The sequence below is a fragment of the Leopardus geoffroyi genome, chromosome E1, assembly GCF_018350155.1.
Source record: "Leopardus geoffroyi isolate Oge1 chromosome E1, O.geoffroyi_Oge1_pat1.0, whole genome shotgun sequence".
NCBI lineage: Eukaryota > Metazoa > Chordata > Mammalia > Carnivora > Felidae > Leopardus > Leopardus geoffroyi.
In genome coordinates this window covers 55,269,140-55,286,299 of record NC_059330.1, presented here as the reverse complement: position 1 = coordinate 55,286,299, position 17,160 = coordinate 55,269,140, and the positions used below count along the sequence as shown (strand labels likewise).

General features: G+C 48.2%; 1 protein-coding gene across 1 annotated transcript; it reads right to left on the bottom strand.

Annotated features, from left to right (window-relative positions):
• Positions 1 to 438: 438 nt before the first annotated feature.
• KCTD2 (potassium channel tetramerization domain containing 2) lies at positions 439 to 17,064 on the bottom strand. Its single transcript, XM_045490864.1, has 6 exons — positions 16,664 to 17,064; positions 14,743 to 14,851; positions 11,701 to 11,792; positions 6,298 to 6,393; positions 4,123 to 4,248; positions 439 to 3,364 (listed from the first exon to the last, which is right to left on the bottom strand). Exons 1-6 carry the CDS (start codon positions 17,048 to 17,050, stop codon positions 3,335 to 3,337), a joined length of 840 nt encoding a protein of 279 aa, XP_045346820.1. The 5' UTR covers positions 17,051 to 17,064; the 3' UTR covers positions 439 to 3,334.
• Between the last annotated feature and the right edge of the window lie 96 nt (positions 17,065 to 17,160).

Sequence of the window (17,160 nt, the reverse complement as noted above, 5' to 3'; positions counted from 1 at the left end):
ATGGCGGCGGGGGGGGGGGGGGGGCCGGGGCGGGGACTAACACCTTTTGAGGGTCCCACACCTTGCCTGGTGCCTTAAGTGACCAACACTTGGCTTGCTGGCGACTCACCTCACTTTTATTCCTCATTCTCTACCATGCAGAGAAAAATGGACACCTAGTCAGTTACTCTCTTCCAGGAAGCCTTTTTTCCCCCCTTAAAAATGGTCTTCTACTCTTCCCCTCCTCTTCCCAGCTTCCTGGTGGGTAGACCATCTGTCTCACCTTCTGTTCCTCACCACTCTCCTGGTCGTGAGGAGGAAGGCCCAACACGCCCTCAGGCAGTTTCAGCGGCGGGAGAAACTAGGACTTTCTAAGAAGCCCAGGTAGGAAAGGTGCAGTGAAACTCCTCTCCTGAGAAGAGTGTGAGAATCACCAGTAGTGACAGGAAACCAAGGAGATTCGGCTGTTTGTTTCTTGTCTTTATTGACAAAAAAAGGTCACAGCATTTCAGACTTTATTCAAATACACAAACAGTAACAAACAATACCCACAAGTGACAGGCATGGTCCCTAACCTCTGCGCCAAAGGCCACGTCGGAGGATGTGGTTGTCCTCTGGGCCACCCCCCAGCATCTCTGTCCCTTCCTCCCCTACACCTCGCTGACACCCCTGAGATCAGTTAAGACTGCAGAAACGAAGTCGCTCTAGAGGAGGTTGGGCTGCGCCTCATTGGCAAGGAGGAAGCAGGTTCTGAAGGAAAGACAGAAGCGTGCTAGTGTGGCATCTCCTAGGAGAGGCCAGGCTGCTTTGTGAGCTGGGCCTGAGTCGCCCGCGGCCTCAGGCCTGGGCACAACACGAAGAAGGAAGACACTCCCCACCTGGCAGCACTGGGCTGCTGGAGAGAGTGTGGGTCCCTGGCCACGTGACACCCCCAAACCGATGGATGGCCAGGCCTCCCTCCGAAGTAATCAGCTGGGCTCTCCCAGAAGGCTTTCAGTAAAAAAAAATACTGACTTGGTTCCTAAAGGGCTGGGGCGAACACTTTTCCAGAAACCTTAAGAACTGAATCATCCTCAGACTCAGGAGCACTGGAACAATTGTCACTGGGCTGCCAGAAGGAGGAGGACCTCGTGAAAGCCAGCCCTCTAGGGGAGCAGAAATGTCACTTGTGTTAATTTCTCAAGAGCATCGAGTGAGGGGCTCAGCAGTTTTTCTACAGGATCCACTGTGGGGCTCTGAAAAGAGAAAAGACTAACTATGCGTTCCTGAGGGGCTTGCCACCTCTGCCCTCTGGCCTGCCTCGCTTTACCCCTTCGTGCAGGTTCGGGAGCGCTAGGAGCACTAGAGCATGGGGAGCATGAAGAGCACGAGGAGCACGGGCTGATGCCCAGGCATGCCCCAGGGAAAGCAGATCTGATTGGGCTCAAGGTCCCAAATGAAGCTGCTTTCCCTCCTTAGAGTCAAATGTTACTTTTCTGGCCAAAGAGCAAGTCTTCCAAAGTCCTCTGTCCTACTCAGGTCTGAGCAGCTTTTCCTCCACACGCCCAATCTCTTGCTTTCTGAAAGATGACAGGAGGATGCCTGCGACGTCTCTGAAAGGTGACTGCTTTTGCTGCAGGTAGAAGTTCCTCTAACGTGTATAGCTGTAGAAATCGTGGGCACAGGCCAGAGTCCAAGGGGCCGATGTCAACATGCACGCTCACATTGGTGTGCAGACACACACGGAGCAGCAGACACCCCTGTACACACATTTCTATCCTGCCCTACACACAGAGAGATAAGGTCAAAGTGAGATCCGGAGAAGAGTTATGCCATCTGCACACAGGCAGGTCATGAGTTCCTAAGACATTCGGCACCGTCTGTGAGTCATTTCCAAAAACCATGGCCCCAGACCCCCCTAGTAAGCACTGAGCTGTGGAGCAGAGGGAGCCTCACTGTGAAGGAAACCAGGACTGACCAACGTGAGTGGCTGTTACAGGTGCAGCGTGCCCCAGAGGCGCCTTCCCCTTCTCTGGGCCATTTGCCACACTGGGAAAAGTCATCGAGGGAAGAAGGATTCTCCAGCCCTTTGCGTTCAGTGACTGTTCACTAAGACTCAAAAGCGCAGACAGAAGGTCCAGATACCAGCTCTGTGGTCCCAGCCCGAAGGAGGGCTTTACTCCCCTCCCTGGCCAAACAAGCACTTGATTCTCGAGGACGCGGCAGTCTGCAGATAGAAGTGATGGTAAAGGGTCGGGCTCAGAGACGCGGGGAGTCCTCGGACTGCCCAGCAAACACATATACCCTGCAGGGGCTGGCGTGGCGTCACGGACACGGCTGCGGGGCAGGTTTGCCAAGGTTAGAAACCAGGAGACTCGGACAAATATCGAACGTTCGGTCAAGGCATTTCCAAGAGACAGTCACAGAAATAACGACACTTTTGGATACTACAATAGAACACATTTGGCAACTTTCAAAGAAATAGCTGTCCCCACCCAAGCCATCAGAGAGAGGATCCAAAGTCCCTTTATCTTCGGTCCAGTTCAGAAAGCCAGGGAAGGAAGATGGGTCAATGGAGGGTGTGGCCTCCCTAAGTGCCCCTCTGTGTGTGGCAGGTGTGGGATGCCGCCTGCCTCTAACCTCCACCTGAGGAGCAAGCAAGCTACTGGAGGGTCCGGGCTGCCGGAGACAGATGAGGCAAGGACGAACACGGTAGCAGCTGAGTGCCCCGAACTCAGAGCGGCGATCCCCAACCTCCACCCACAACCACGGATACCCCGTCCTCCCCTTCCTCAAAGAGGTTGCGTCCACAGGAATATGGGGTATTCTGCGGATCTATCCTTTACCCGAGACTTCAATTCGACGAACTGAAGCTAGAATCCTTGGCACCTGCTGCATTTGTGTGGGGTGCGGGGAAGAGGGGAAAGATAGTGTTACAAAGTGGCTGCCAACGTCCAACGTGGCACCCAGGCAAAAACATGGCACGGCCCAGGGACGATCCTCTGGCGTTTGCTCCAGCGTCCCTGAAGCACAGGCCTGTACGAGGAGCTAGGCCTTCCTCTTCCCCTCCCCCGCATCCCCCGTAAAGGCCCCCACTGGGAGCCCAGCCCAGCTGCTGTGGTAAGGATTTGATCTAACACTGGCTAAGAAGACAAAAGCAGGTTTCTGAAAAGGTATTCTGCAGCCGGAAGTGCGTCTGTCTTCAGGTTCCTGTGGGGGGCAGGCAGGGGTTCCTTTGGTTTTGACCAGAACACTTCTCCATTGGGGGGCCAGGCTCAGCCGTGCCTTGCAGGAGCTCGGTTACTGTACAGGAGCAAGTTTTAACTTCACAAGGTGCTCTGCCGGCTTGTTCTCTTGATGGTTAAGAATCTGGAATTTACATCCGAGATCCTCTCTCCTGAAGAATCTGCAAATGGAAGATGGGGGAGAGGGCTGAGGCTTGGGCCGAGGCTGCTAAGCAGACTGCTGAGGGAAAAGGGACCCGCGGCCGCTTTCCACTGGACCCCGCTGGGCAGCACAACAGTCCTGTCACCACAGGAAGCAAGGCAGGGCTGAGCCCTAACCTCCCCTGAAGCACTTCAGTTGTAAAAAGCCTCTTGCCAAACACCACTGCACCCACAGTATCCGTGCTGTCAGACCCCTTCTCCCACGCTAAAGGAAATTGCCGACTTAGAAGTGTTTATGAGAGACAGAGAGAGTTGGGGGGGGGGGGGGGGGGTGGACACAGTACAGGAAAAAGAGGATAACAGTGTACAATTTTCCAGTAACTTAAGGTGGGGGAAGTCACAAAGGTAACCAAATACCTTTTCTCTTGAGACAGGACAAAAAAGAGAGAGAATGGTTTCAAAGAATAAACACAAAATATTTTCCAATTTTGAGTTTCACAATTCTCACTTTGCAATTAGATTTTTCACTGATTTGACAGGTGGGTACATAAAGTCTACTCTATTTCAGTACCTACTTCCTAACTAAGAACCCTTGGTCACTGCTCCATAAATCCTGATTTAAATGACAACAGTCAACAACCAAAATGAAGGAAAAATGCAAAGCTAGCTTTGGAAGGAAAGAGAAGAAGTCAGGAGCAACAAACAGTCCAGGCCAAGTCCACTGAGGGGCTGGGAACAAACGAGTCAGAGACAAAATTCTGGTGACGCGATTTCTTACCTTTGCCTTTTCACTTGGCTCTATGACAATGCCATTGGTAGAATTATTGAGTTCTCTGGAGACAACACAGAGGAATTCTGCCTGATCCTCATTTCCGTAGTTATAGGAAGATCCAATGCTGATTAGCTGACAAAACCAGAGCATGGTGAACAGTCCTCTTAGAGTGCTAAAGTGCCACACAGACCCAACCCGCCTCCTGTCCGAACTTTGTGGTTTTGCTTCTCACAGGATGATGAACTGTCTGGGACTATCACGGCCCAGGGGATACCTGGATCTGTTATTCACTTGGGCGTCCTCAACAAGGCTTCCCCAGAGAAGGAAAGGATGGGATCTGCCACTGTCTCCCCACCCAAGCGCTTGAAACAATCCCAAAGGCAGCAGCTAGGACGAACATGATCATATTCCTTCTAGCAAACACTGAGGTGAAAGAGAATGTTTCTGTGAATGAAAATGGACACTTGCTTCAGCCAAACACCTACACAGGGCTGGCTCATCTTTAAGCAGAAGTCCCAGACAGGAGACTGGCACTCAAAAGGCTCTGGAAAGCACCGAGTGAATCACTGAAGAGTTACCATAAGCCATATGCTGCTGAGACTTTTAACCTTTTCGGCAAATTGAATTCAGGATTTAATTTTAAACAGGAAATGCACATGCACCGAGAAAAGCGGAGCCCAAGGGTAAGGTCATCCCGGCAATCATGTAGGGCCTCAAGTCAGAAGAACAGGACTGACTTGCTCTATGAATGGGCTTTGGGTCCCTCTGCCTTCCTGTGCCTGAACTTCCTCATCCATATAATAGAGTCAGTGGGAACATGACTTCATGTTTCATGCTTCACCTGCCCCCTGAATGTTAACAAGATGAGAAAAAGAAAATAAAAAATTATTCACTGGTTTCATCAAGAATACTTAAAAAAAAATTTTTTTTTTTTTTTATTTGGGAACATTCTTTGCTTAAGACTTAGGGAAGGGCGTCTGGCTGGCTCAGTTGGTAGAGCATGTGACTCCCGATCTTAGGGTTATGAGCTGGAACTCATGTTGGGTGTAGAGATTATTTAAAAAGAAAATATTTGAGGAAAAAAAAAGACTCTTCTCAGGGAAAATACCTGTGGAGTGGAAGTATGGCAACATGTTGCAGCCCCCACATGAATAAGAACTGGGCTGACCTATAAAGGAAGGGGCGCCTGGGTGGCTCCGTTGGGAGAGCACGGAACTCTTGATCTCAGGGTCTCAGGGTCGTGAGTTTAAGCCTCACATTGGGTGTGGAACTACTTTAAAAAAAAAAAAAAGGGAAAAGAAAAGAACCAGGCCAACATACACAGGCAGAATTGATTCTGCAGTGGAGGGGTGAGGAATTATCCAGTGTTGGCTCTGACGACTAAAATACCTGTGTTTTTGATCCATAACCCAATACCGTTAACACGACGAACAGAAGTTATTTGAGAAGGTAAGTTTATGGTGACAGTTCAACTGACACTTAAACTCTACATTAAAAATAGGCACGATCCACACAATACATATCCCTTCTATATATATCCATTCTATTCATGCCAGGCTCCCTGTTGCGCACACAATAGATGAACTGAACAATCCTGCCATCTAATGGAAGAAAACAGTACAATTCTGCCTGTCTGGTTTTGTTTTGGTAATTCTGCCACCACGCCAAGCTAAAGGAACAGAAATCACAGCCTGATGGGAAATGGCCAAGCCCCACTTCTCATCACGTCTGGCTCCTCTCATACCTGCTCTTGCTTTCTGCAGTGGATTATATATGTTCAGAATGACAGAGTTCTTATCCTGGGAAGGAAAGGTAGGGTAGTTGCTGAATCCTAGCCTTCTTTATGTACTTATTCTAGAATGTTTCAACTGAGTGCTTTTGAAAGAAATCCCTCTGAGGGAGAAAAAACCTCAGAGAGACACTTTCAAGCCTAAACAGGCTGGCTGACTCCCTCTGGGCACAATGAAATTAAAACTTGGATATGAAGTCAGGAGACATGATACTATTCTGAATTCTTCCCAACTCATCCTATACAGCTGACAGAATAATTCCCACGTTTCTGAACAGGTTCACACGTGGCCCTACGAACCCCTGGGGTTAGCTGGTTACCGATGGCAGCTGTTTGAGGGACGTGGGCTCTTGGGCTGAGATGCTGCGGTGGCTGCCGCTTAGGAAACATACCTGTTCGAATTTCCAACCATCAGACATAGTGGAGACCATCTGTGTAAGCTCCTCTTCCTGGCACTGCAGGACTCTGTACACGTGCTTCACGGGGCCCTGCAACAAGCAACGGACTTAGAAGAACAATTTCAAGGACATGACAGTTCGCAGCTGCGCTAGGGAGGCTCGTCCAAAGAACGAACACTGAAAAGGAATTTGCTTGGACGTTTTTTCTGGACAGCCACACACCGTCCCCTCTTACAAGTGGCACTGTCATCTTTCTCTTCTTAAGGTTTTCTTTTAGAAGAATGTTTACTTACTTATTGTGACAGGGAGAGCAAGCGCACGTGCATGCAAGCAGGGGAGGGGCCGAGAGGGGGGAGAGAGAATCCCAAGAAGGCCCCCATGCGCGGCGTGGAGCCTGACGTGGGGCTCAACCTCATGACTATGAGTTCATGAGCAATGTCATCCTTCAGTAAAAACTTATCCAAGGAAAGAAAGAAAAGAAAAAGGCCCAAGGATATGAATTAGTGGGTAAAATAATTCTGAAGTTCAGAGAAATGAATTATGTGATTAGATTTCATCTATTTCCCAGAGTAGAAAACAGAGGAAAATTGCTTTGGACAAGAGAGCCACATTTTCTTTTTAAGTTGTTCATATCACGACATACATGCTGAAAATGTAGACCATAATTTGGTTTATCCAGGGCAATACCTTATTAAGGGAATAACATATTAAAAAGGAACCCCACAATATACCAATGTTCAAACTATTTTCACCCTCCGCTGATGGTACCTGGGAGTGTTTCAGTGTTGAATGGTAACATTCCTGTTACAAAAGTGTGTAACAAAAAATAAATATTTGGTCTTCGCTCCTGGTTCCTAGCACAGAGCTCCTAAAACCCTTGGAATTTCCTGAGTGATAAAAGGGTCTTTTTTGTGCTAATGACTGGTCTCCAGAAAGACCAAGCACCATTAGAGAGTTAGAACTTTCAGTCCTACCCGCTGACCTCAGTGGAGACTGAATTCAATCACCAGTGGCCAATGGTTTAATTGAATCAGTCATGCCTACATAATGAAACATCCTTAAAAACCCCTGAACAGGGGGGTTCAGGGAGTTTCCGAGTTGGCAAACACATCGATGTCCTGGGCAAGTGGCATATCCCAACTGCACGCACAGAGGCTCCTGTGCTCAGGACCCCACCCCACGTCTCTCTTCACTTGGCTGTTCCTTAGTCTGCTGGAGATCAACTGTAATAGTAAGTTTAGCATTTTCCTGAGTTTTAGGAGTTGTTCTAGGAAATTACTGAACCCAAAGGGGATGTCATGGGAACCCTTGAATTTGTAGCCGAATTGGACAGAAGTACAGGTAGCCTGGGAACCGGGATTTGGCACTGGCGTCTGAAGGAAGGGCAGTCTCGTGGGACTGAGCCCTGAAACCTGTGGAAATAGTTACTACTTATTAGTGTCAGGATAGGATTAAACTGTTGGGACACCCCAGCTGGTGTCAGAGATTCAGACAGAAGTCATTTGCTAGCTGACTCGACTTTCTAGAACAGAAGCGAAAGGCAGGATGCCCTAAAGTTGCAGCACTAAGGCCCCTATACTCTAACCACCTGAGGACCCCTCACACTTACGACTCGGCCAGAGTCAGGTGACAGCCAGGGCTGCTGCAAGGAGGCATGCTCACCAGATGAAAGTCCCTGTTCGTCAGAGGACAATTAGAGGCCCACAGGGAGACTTGTGTTTAGCAGTCTTGGACCACTCAGTGTTGGGTCCAATAAATAGCTGCACATCCACTGCCCGTCCTGGAGGCCAGGAGGCATTTGTTAGAGCACAAACAGCAACTGAAGCTCAGAACAACGAAGCTCCATCAGGGAGAGAGGGACTGGTTAGAGTCATGTGACTTTAAGAAAATGTGGACCGTTTCCTGAAGAATAATGAAAACTTGGCTTTAGTACTTTTGCAAAAGGATGACTGGGCTTCAGTTATCTGGAAAATCAGTTTTGGAAGAACTCACTACTGGGGAAATACTGGCTCAACAAAAGCAGCTGTGGATCACGGAGCACTAGGAGCCCAGAGTGGCTTTCCCTCTCCTCCCGTCTTCAGTGGGACACTGATGTCAGCGCGGTGTCTCGCCTGAGCGAGGCGGTGCTATTGGGTTGGAGGCAGTGCCAGGCCTTGGGCTGATCTGCCAACCACACCGCGCTTTCTTCCACGCTCTCCCCTTCTGAACCGAATGCAACTATTGTTACACGAGGTACTAAGAAAAACATTCCCTCCACCTAAAATATAGGGCAAATCTTGGGAAGACTTCAACTGGCTCTAACCACACATTTTGGAAACAACCAAGTGTTTCATGTTACAAAACTCAGTGCATCGCGAAAGATCTATGATATCAGCCACAACTGTCAAAGTCCCAGGTATTTAAGATGCATGTGTTAGCTCTTTTTAATTTTTGTCTTCCAAAGAAAACCACGAGTATTCTCAAATGCACTAAGATTAATCACCTAACATAAAATACCAAAGACAGCAAAGTTGGTAGAATTGGTGGCAGCCGCTAAGAGATATGAGGGGTCACCAAAAGAAGGTGGGGTGGGAAACCCACATCTTGGGCTTTGCTTGAATGTCTGCCATGTGTGTCTCCTTTTTTAATTAAAAAAAAAAATTTTTTTTTAACATTTATTTATTTTTGAGACAGGGAGAGACAGCATGAACGGGGGAGGGTCAGAAAGAGAGGGAGACACAGAATCTGAAACAGGCTCCAGGCTCTGAGCTGTCAGCACAGCGCCTGACGCGGGGCTTGAACTCGCAGACCGCGAGATCATGACCTGAGCCAAAGTCGGATGCTTAACCGACTGAGCCATCCAGGCACCCCATGTGTGTCTCCTTAAAACACAGATAAGTTGGGGCGCCTGGCTGGCTCTGTTGGAAGCAGCGTGCAGCTCTTGATCTTTGGGTCGTGAGTTTGAGCCCCACATTGGGTACAGAGATTACTTAAAGATAAAATCTTAAAAAAAAAAAAAAAAAAAAGACAAGTTGAAGGAGAGAATGTGTTTGAAGGGACAGCTACAAAAATACACACATGGCCAATTTGGCCTCAGAGCCATGTGTGACACATGCAGAAGAGGGTGTCTTTGAACAACCTCGAATCCACTGCTCAGAGTTTCACTCAATAAAAAGGACAGATGGAAAGATCAATTAACATCCAAAAGGCCTTTACATCCCTAGAACAAAAAAGCTTCCAACTGGGTCTATATCCACAAGCCTTCAGAACCTAGAAGACTAATTAACTTCATCGCTGTCACCAAAGAGAAAACTTACAATGCTCTCAAGGAATCAGCTAATGGCAGAGCTGCGAACGCTCAGGGTCGAATGGCTTCAAGTTACAGAATTCATGGCACCATGAATTTACACTAGGCAATCAAAAGCTTTTTTGGAATGTGGAAAATTAAGGAGAAAGCTAGATTTTCAGAATGCCCAGCTATTAAATATCCACGAGAGTAAAAGATGCCATGTAAGTTTAACACGAGATGGCGAAAGGACTGGCACCACCGGCTCCTATTTTACACAATAAAATGGCGAACCAACTATAAATTCATTTTTTTTTTTTTTTTAATTTTTTTTTTTTTTCAAAGTTTATTTATTTTTGGGACAGAGTGAGACAGAGCATGAACGGGGGAGGGGCAGAGAGAGAGGGAGACACAGAATCGGAAACAGGCTCCAGGCTCTGAGCCATCAGCCCAGAGCCCGACGCGGGGCTCGAACTCACGGACCGCGAGATCGTGACCTGGCTGAAGTCGGACGCTTAACCGACTGCGCCACCCAGGCGCCCCTAAATTCATTTTTGAACATTAGAAGTCTTTCCGGGGTGCTGGGTGGCTCAGTCGGTTAAGCGTCTGACTTCTACTCAGGTCATGATCTCGTGGTTCGCAGGTTCGAGCCCCGCATTGGCTCTCTGCCGTCAGGAGCCCGCTTCAGATCCTCTATCCCCCTCTCTCTCTCTGCCTCTCCCCTGCTTGTGCTCTCTCTCTCAAAAATAAACAAACATTAAGAAAAGTAATAATAATAAAAAGAAGGCTTTCAGCCATCAGCCAGCGGGAAGAAAACTAAGGAAGCTCTTCTCACCTTTGCAAATGACTACAGATTAAGCGAATGAGAGAAATCATTTTTGAAAAAAAAAAAAATAGGTGTCAGTTATTCAACCAGATAATTCCATTCAGAGCCAGAAAACTTGGATATGTAAACTCTAACACAGAACGAGCAAGGAACTATTTTTTATTTTTTTGAGTTTTGAAAAGAAACATATTACCTTCTGCTTAATCACAGGAAAATTCTACACTGCAACAGAATGGATCCCAGGAAAGCATCTACCACCAGCATCTGATGGGATAAGAGGCAAGTCCTGCTACAAGACAGATGGTCACAGCAGAGTCCAACCATGCCCTCTGTTCCTGCAGTGGTACGTTCTTAAAATAGAACCTAAATACAGGAAAGGGAGCGTCTGTTTTCCCTGCTAGACTTCAAGCTTCTGGAGGGCACAGACCCTCCCTAGGAAGCAGAGAATCTCAAGGGCCTAAAAGATGCCGCTGTGGCCACTTAAGACATGTGACGGGTGATGTGATGTGAAATAAGCTACCTGTACCCCCTCAAAACTAGGTGGCAAATTGTGTGTTTCTTCCTGTTACTGTATCTACCAAGTTCATCTAAAAACCCAGACTTCATAATAAACAGAGAAGCCTATTTCCTCAGAAGCATGATTCACAAGCAGCTCCTAAAGTCTAGGCCATGAGACTGCTTTCACGTGGCTATCAGGAGCTGAATGCGACATGGTCACACTTTAAAAGGCTGGTCCTAATAAAGAGTTAAAGAGTGGCCAAAAGGTGGAAGTAAGAGCCCGCTGGGTCTTTATGTGGAGGGAGACAGATACTCTGCAAGAACAGGTTCTGGGCCTAAAGTGCTGCGGGTCCCTCCTGCTGTCCCATGATAAGCAGCCACAACCTCCCCACTCTTCTAAAGGGATGTGGGGGCTGTTTTGCTTTGCTATTTCTTCTTCTGTTTCCTTGTTCTGAATAAGTCTGGTGGCGTATGCGCTGTCTGCCTGGTGGATGGCCCATGTTCCACACAGACCTCCAGCTTTAAGGGGAGAGGCAGCTCTTGCCAAGCAGCACAGCATCCTTTTCAAATCCCACCCAGACGCAGGGACAAAGAGAGCCACTAAGACCTTTTCCCTTTAAGAGTTCAAAACCATGGGGTGCCTGGCTGCTTCAGCCGATGGAGCATGCATGGAGCGTGTGACTCCTGATCTCAAGGTTGTGAGTTCAAGACCCACATTGGGTGTAAAGATTACTTAAAAATAAAATCTTAAACCAAAACAAAAAGTAAAAACCAAACCAAAACAAAAAAAGAGTTCAAAACCCATTACCTGAGAAGTTCTGTTCTCATTGTCCCGTATCCGTTCCTTAACCAGCCGCACAAGAGATGCAATGTTGTAAAACTCCGCTTCTTCCAGAACACCTAGGACAAGGACCAAACCGTATGTAGTTAAAGATGTGTTACACTCCCTGGAAAATAGTGAGAAAAGGCTAAAGTTTACATGCTTGCTAAGAACTGCATTTTTTTTTGAGAGAGAGAGAGAGAGAAAAAGAGAGCAAGACCATGAGACAGAGCATGTGCAAGGGAGGGACAGGAGGAGAGGAAGAGCATTTTTTTTTTAAATGTCTATTTATTTTTGAAACAGAGACAGAATGCGAGTGGGTTAGGGGCAGAGAGAGAAGGAGACACAGAATACGAAGCAGGCTCCAGGCTCTGAGCTGTCAGCACAGAGCCCAATGCGGGGCTTGAACTGACGAGCTGTGAGATCATGATCTGAGCCGAAGTCGGACGCTCAACCAACGGAGCCACCCAGGTGCCCCGAGCATTTTTTTAGAGTTTAGTTATTTTGAGAGAGCAAGCACGTGCAACGGGCAGAGAGAGAAGGAGAGAAAATTCCAGGCAGGCTCTGTACTACCAGAGTGGAGGCAGATACAGGGGGGCCAGAACTCACACACAAGAGATCATGACCTAAGCCAAAATCAAAGTCAGGGGTGTCCGGGGTGACTCAGTGGATAGAGTGTCCGACTTCAGCTCAGGACATGATCTCACGGTTCATGAGTTTGAGCCCCGCATCGGGTTCCTGTGCTCATAGGTCAGAGCCTGGAGCCTGCTTCAGATTCTGTGTCTCCTTCTCTGTCTGCCCCTTACCCACGCATGAGCTCTCTCTCTCAAAAATAAATAAACGTTAAAAAAAAAAGATGTCTAACCGACTGAGCCACCCTGGCGCCCCTTGAAACTTGTTTTTAGAATTTTTTAAAGTTTATTTATTTGAGAGAGAAAGGGCAAGTGAGCAGGGGAGGGGCAGAGAAAGGAGAGAAAGAATCCCAGCAGGCTCTGCACTGTCAGTGAAGAGCCTTATGCGGGGCTTGAACCGTGAGATCATGACTGGATCCAAGGTCAAGAGTAGGACACTCAACTGACTGAGCCACCCAGGTGCCCCCTTTTTTTTAATTTGAGAGAGAGAGAGAGAGAGAGAGTGCAAATGGGGGAGAGGGGCAGAGGGAGAGTGAGAGAGAATCTGAAGCAGGCTCCACACTCAGCTCAGAGCCCAACACAGGGCTTAATCTCACAGTCTTGAGATCATGACCTGAACCAAAATCAAGAAAATCAAGAGTCTGACGCTCACCTGACTGAGCCACCCAGGTGCCCCTGAACCGCACTTTTCAAATTGAAGTCTAGTCCCTCTCCTTCAGCCTGGGAAACATTTCTTTGCTATTTAGGGTGTACCCCCCTCCCTTCTCCCTAAATTGAGTGAGTCAAATTCTGGGTCTGCTCTGTTCACTCTGTTTCACCGCTGCGGCTTCCCACTTGGCACCTTCTCTGACTCTCTCTGCACCTGCCCATTAGCTGCAGGGCACCTTTCCCATATGTCACTTAGTTTCTGGAACTTGTTACATTGGAGAATTCCTGAGCTTGCAAAGCTTACCTAGTCGGTCCTAAAAATTACCGGGGGTGGGTGTGTGTATATAAATTTATGTGGACCAAAGTTTAATAGGGTGCTTATTATTTGAACAAGATAAAAAGCAATCACTGAGAGAATGCTTTGCCAAATAAAATCAAAGGCCTTGGACAGGACAACAAAGGGGATGTGTGATTCAGTATCAGAAAAAAAAAAACAAAAAAAAAAAAAACAAAAAAAAAAAACTTGCTATAAAGGACATTGCTGGAACTGATAAAATTGGAATATAAGCTGTAGATAGAAGTATTTATCAATATTAAATTCCCTGATCTTGATAACCATACTGTGCTTCCATAAGGGAATAACCTTGTTCTTGGGAAATACACTGAAGTATTAAGGGACTCATCTGTAATCTAGTCTCAAATAGTTCAGAAATAAAAACTATGGTGGGGGGAGGGAGAAGCGTGGTGGGGAGGGACAGAGAGAGAACAAAGGGTAACACAGATCTCAAAAAATGGTGGTGAAGCTGCGAGTTCTGTTATTCTCGCCTTTTTCTCTGAATTTGAAAATATTTCAAAAAAATTTTTTTAAAGGCCTTCAGAAAAGATGCTTAAGATTCCTCTTTTCCAGAAACAGGACTAACCATGAGGTGGTAACTGCTGAAGCTAGATGGTGGGTGCATGAAGTTTATCGTACGGTTCCCATGATTTTTGAATGCATCTGAAATGTTGAAAAAAGAGACAGCACATGCACAAGTCCTCTTCTTACTGGTTGAAACAGATGTGCTTCGCAGCCATTTCATTAACTTTCTCACTCAGAGCTAAAGCCTCCAGGTCAGGGTGCCCTGGATTTAGGGAGAGGCCCCAGTCTTCAACGGAATGCCTTTGGCGAGGCCACGCCAAGTCTTTTAGAAAGATATCTAGACCCACTTAGAGTCCAAATGTCGTACCAACCAAAAAGATGATACAGCTGACAATGGACTGGAGAATGAATTAGGTCAGCTGCAAAAATTTACAAGGAAGCATGAGACCAGTCTTACAAGAAATGAGGCCAAGCCTTTATTACTTTTTACAGCTGCAAGTTCAAACTAAAAGTGAAAATATAAATAATTAATGTCAGAGATGTGATGCTTCAGGGTATGGACATTTCACTGCTAGCAAGCACATAAGTGAAAGTAAAAAGGGATCCTGACGATTCTGCACGTTTGAAAAATGCTCCTGAAGTGATTTGCAAAGCTGAGTTACCTATTTTTCTTCTCATTAAGGAAGGCTGGACAGAGCCCAGTGGGGATCCCTTAAAGAAGACTTCCTCAGATAAGACTACGTAACTAGAGACTCCCTGTTCACTTTCATAAATGTTTACTACACCCGCATGTGACCTTGATGAAAATCTCAAACAAAATTCCAATCTGTGAAACGGCTTTCAAGATATGGGCTGAGTTCTGAAAATGCCCAGTTAAAACACTGTTCTTACCTTCTTCAGCCAACTCCTTTGTAATGATGAGTTTCCCGTGGCGGAGGTAGTTGAGGATAGGACCGAAGTAGGTGGGGTCCCTGTCAATCAGATAGGCTCCTGTCTCGTCCTGCCAACCAAACACAAAGATAACACTTTGGAGCTGTCGGACTAAGTTGGGGCAGGGTTTCAGCCTCTCTGTCACCATTCATTAGCAAAGGGGCAAGTCTTGCTAGACATTTTTTATCACAAACTACTGGCAAGAAGGCTAGCTTTATGTATCTTGTATTCTGACATCATTTCAGGCACGGAGTTACAGATAGATGTACAGTCATCATGCAGGCATTTACTTGAACTTCCAAAGTCTTGTTTTTTTTTAATGTTTGTTTATTTTGAGACAAAGAGGTAGACAGTGAGAGGAGGAGGGGCAGAGAGAGAGAGGAAGACAGAGAATCCCAAGCAGGCTCCACAGCTGTCAGTGTAGAGCCTGATGTGGGGTTTGAACCCACAAATTGTAAGATCATGACCTGAGCTGAAACCAAGAATCAGGCGCTTCAGTGACTGAGCCACCCAGGTGCCCCTGAACTTCCAAAATCTTTACTTGGACACAATTACCACCATTCTTCTGTAAGACATCTATTATCAAGAAAGGGGAAGAAAATGCCATATTTTAATTATGCAAATCTTTGCTTGAGATGGACATTCTGACCTCTCTCTACTGCCCCCAAATCACATTCCCAATTCTAAGAAAACCTCTGTATAGTTGGCAATGCTTCTGAGCTCAAGGCCAACATCAGAGGGAGTCTGCATTGCCAGCTGTAACTCACACACCCCAGTTCTGTGCCCAGAGGAAGCTTGGCACCGCCTGGACTTGGCTCTGAGCAGCTTTAATCCTACTCATCTTTACAGTAAAAGGAACAAGAAGAAACTGGCTTCTACTGCAACAAGAAAGATTTAGGGTAGATAAAAATAATTCCTTTATAAGCAAAGGTTTTGAAATTTCTTTAAAGTTCGGGTGGGACAGGTTTCCATAAGTCTGAGATTTATTAGAGAGGCAGTTGGTGAATTAAAAAAAAAAAAAATCAGCGAATCTTTACCCAACCCCAACTCTATTTCAATGTAACTGGCTGAGTGCTACATAGGATATACAGGGGTATAAGCAAGGGTCAATGCCTTTAAGCTGGCAACTGAAAGATGAATGTGTAAAGTTAATCAATAAACACGTCAAACTGGAAACGGGTTGGAAGTGCCTCGTCACCTCTCAACTTTGCTCGTAGCCATGCATCTTGCCTGACAGCAGGCCTCACTTTTCACTTTCCGATGGTCTTAACCGGTCAGCTTAGGTTTGCACTGGCAACTGGTAATCTCTTTCCAAGGAATGTATCTGAGCTCTAATAGTCCTAAAACAGTGGCTGTCACCAGATAAGAGCTCAGGGCCCAGGACCACAGGAAAGAAGTGTGGTATCACCAGAAACACTTCCTGCAGCTGTCAGACCGAGGCTTTCACCCAACTTGGCAGAGGGGTCCGAGAGGAAGTCTGAGAAAGCTAGAAAGATGCCTTAGCTCACCCTGACCCAGTTCTGGACGCATCTGGCACAGGCAGTGAGGGGCTGACGAGGAGCCAGGGGAAAACTCATGCAGATCTGAGGGGCGGGTATGAGATGTGTACGGAGAAGGGGTGTGGAGCGGGTTCTCGTGGGTGCGGGTGGGCACAGCATGGGGACCGAGTTGCTTAGAGTGAAGGGCGGGGTCAGAGAGACAGCCAGGGTGCGACTGAGGATGGGGGAGATAGCCCCCAGGGCCAGCCTGGCGGGAGAGGGATGGGAAGGGGGTCCCGGCCCGAAAAGCCCGCCTGTGAGGAGCGTGTCGCAGGAATCTGGGGACGAGCTAGGAGGAACGAGGGGGTCCGAAGAGCGGGGGCGCGCCCGAGGGCGGGGCGCACCTTGTCCGAGTCCAGCTCCGGGTCCTCCTGGCAGCAGAGGCGACAGAGGAAAGACTTGGGCTCCCGGCCTAGGGTCTGTCTGGTGGTCACGAAGTAGGTGCCGCCCACGTTCAGCCGGACCCAGCGGGCCGCACCGCCTCCCCCTGCCCGCTCTGGCGGTCCGGGACCCGGCTCCAGTGGCGGCGCGGCGGCGGCGGGCGGGCGGCCGTGCCCGCGGGGCGTGGGGCCGGAGGGGCGAGGGCTGGGGGGCCCGCGGCCCGGGCCACCCCCGTCGCCCAGCCCGCTCCCGCCACCCCCTCCCAGCCCCGCCATCGCCGGGTCCAGCTGCAGCTCCGCCATCTTGGGCCGCCGCCGCCACCACTGCCCGCGCGCCGCCGGCCGGCCCATCTCTCGGCAGGGAGAGCCGGGCCGGCCCATCGGCGGGGGTGGGGCCGGGGGAGAGGGACGGGAGCGCCCCCAACCAGCTCCCGGGGACCCGTGCAGGGGGAGGTGCCGTG

What these genes read in the sequence shown, in the direction of transcription:
- KCTD2 (XM_045490864.1), bottom strand. Translation starts at nt 17,050, where the DNA reads ATGGGCCGGCCGGCGGCGCGCGGGCAGTGGTGGCGGCGGCGGCCCAAG. An exon ending in ATGGTTGGAAATTCGAACAG is followed by an intron (nt 4,249 to 6,297) that starts GTATGTTTCCTA and finishes TGGTTTTGTCAG; the next exon opens with CTAATCAGCATTGGATCTTC. An exon ending in AGCCAAGTGAAAAGGCAAAG is followed by an intron (nt 3,365 to 4,122) that starts GTAAGAAATCGC and finishes TTCCATTTGCAG; the next exon opens with ATTCTTCAGGAGAGAGGATC.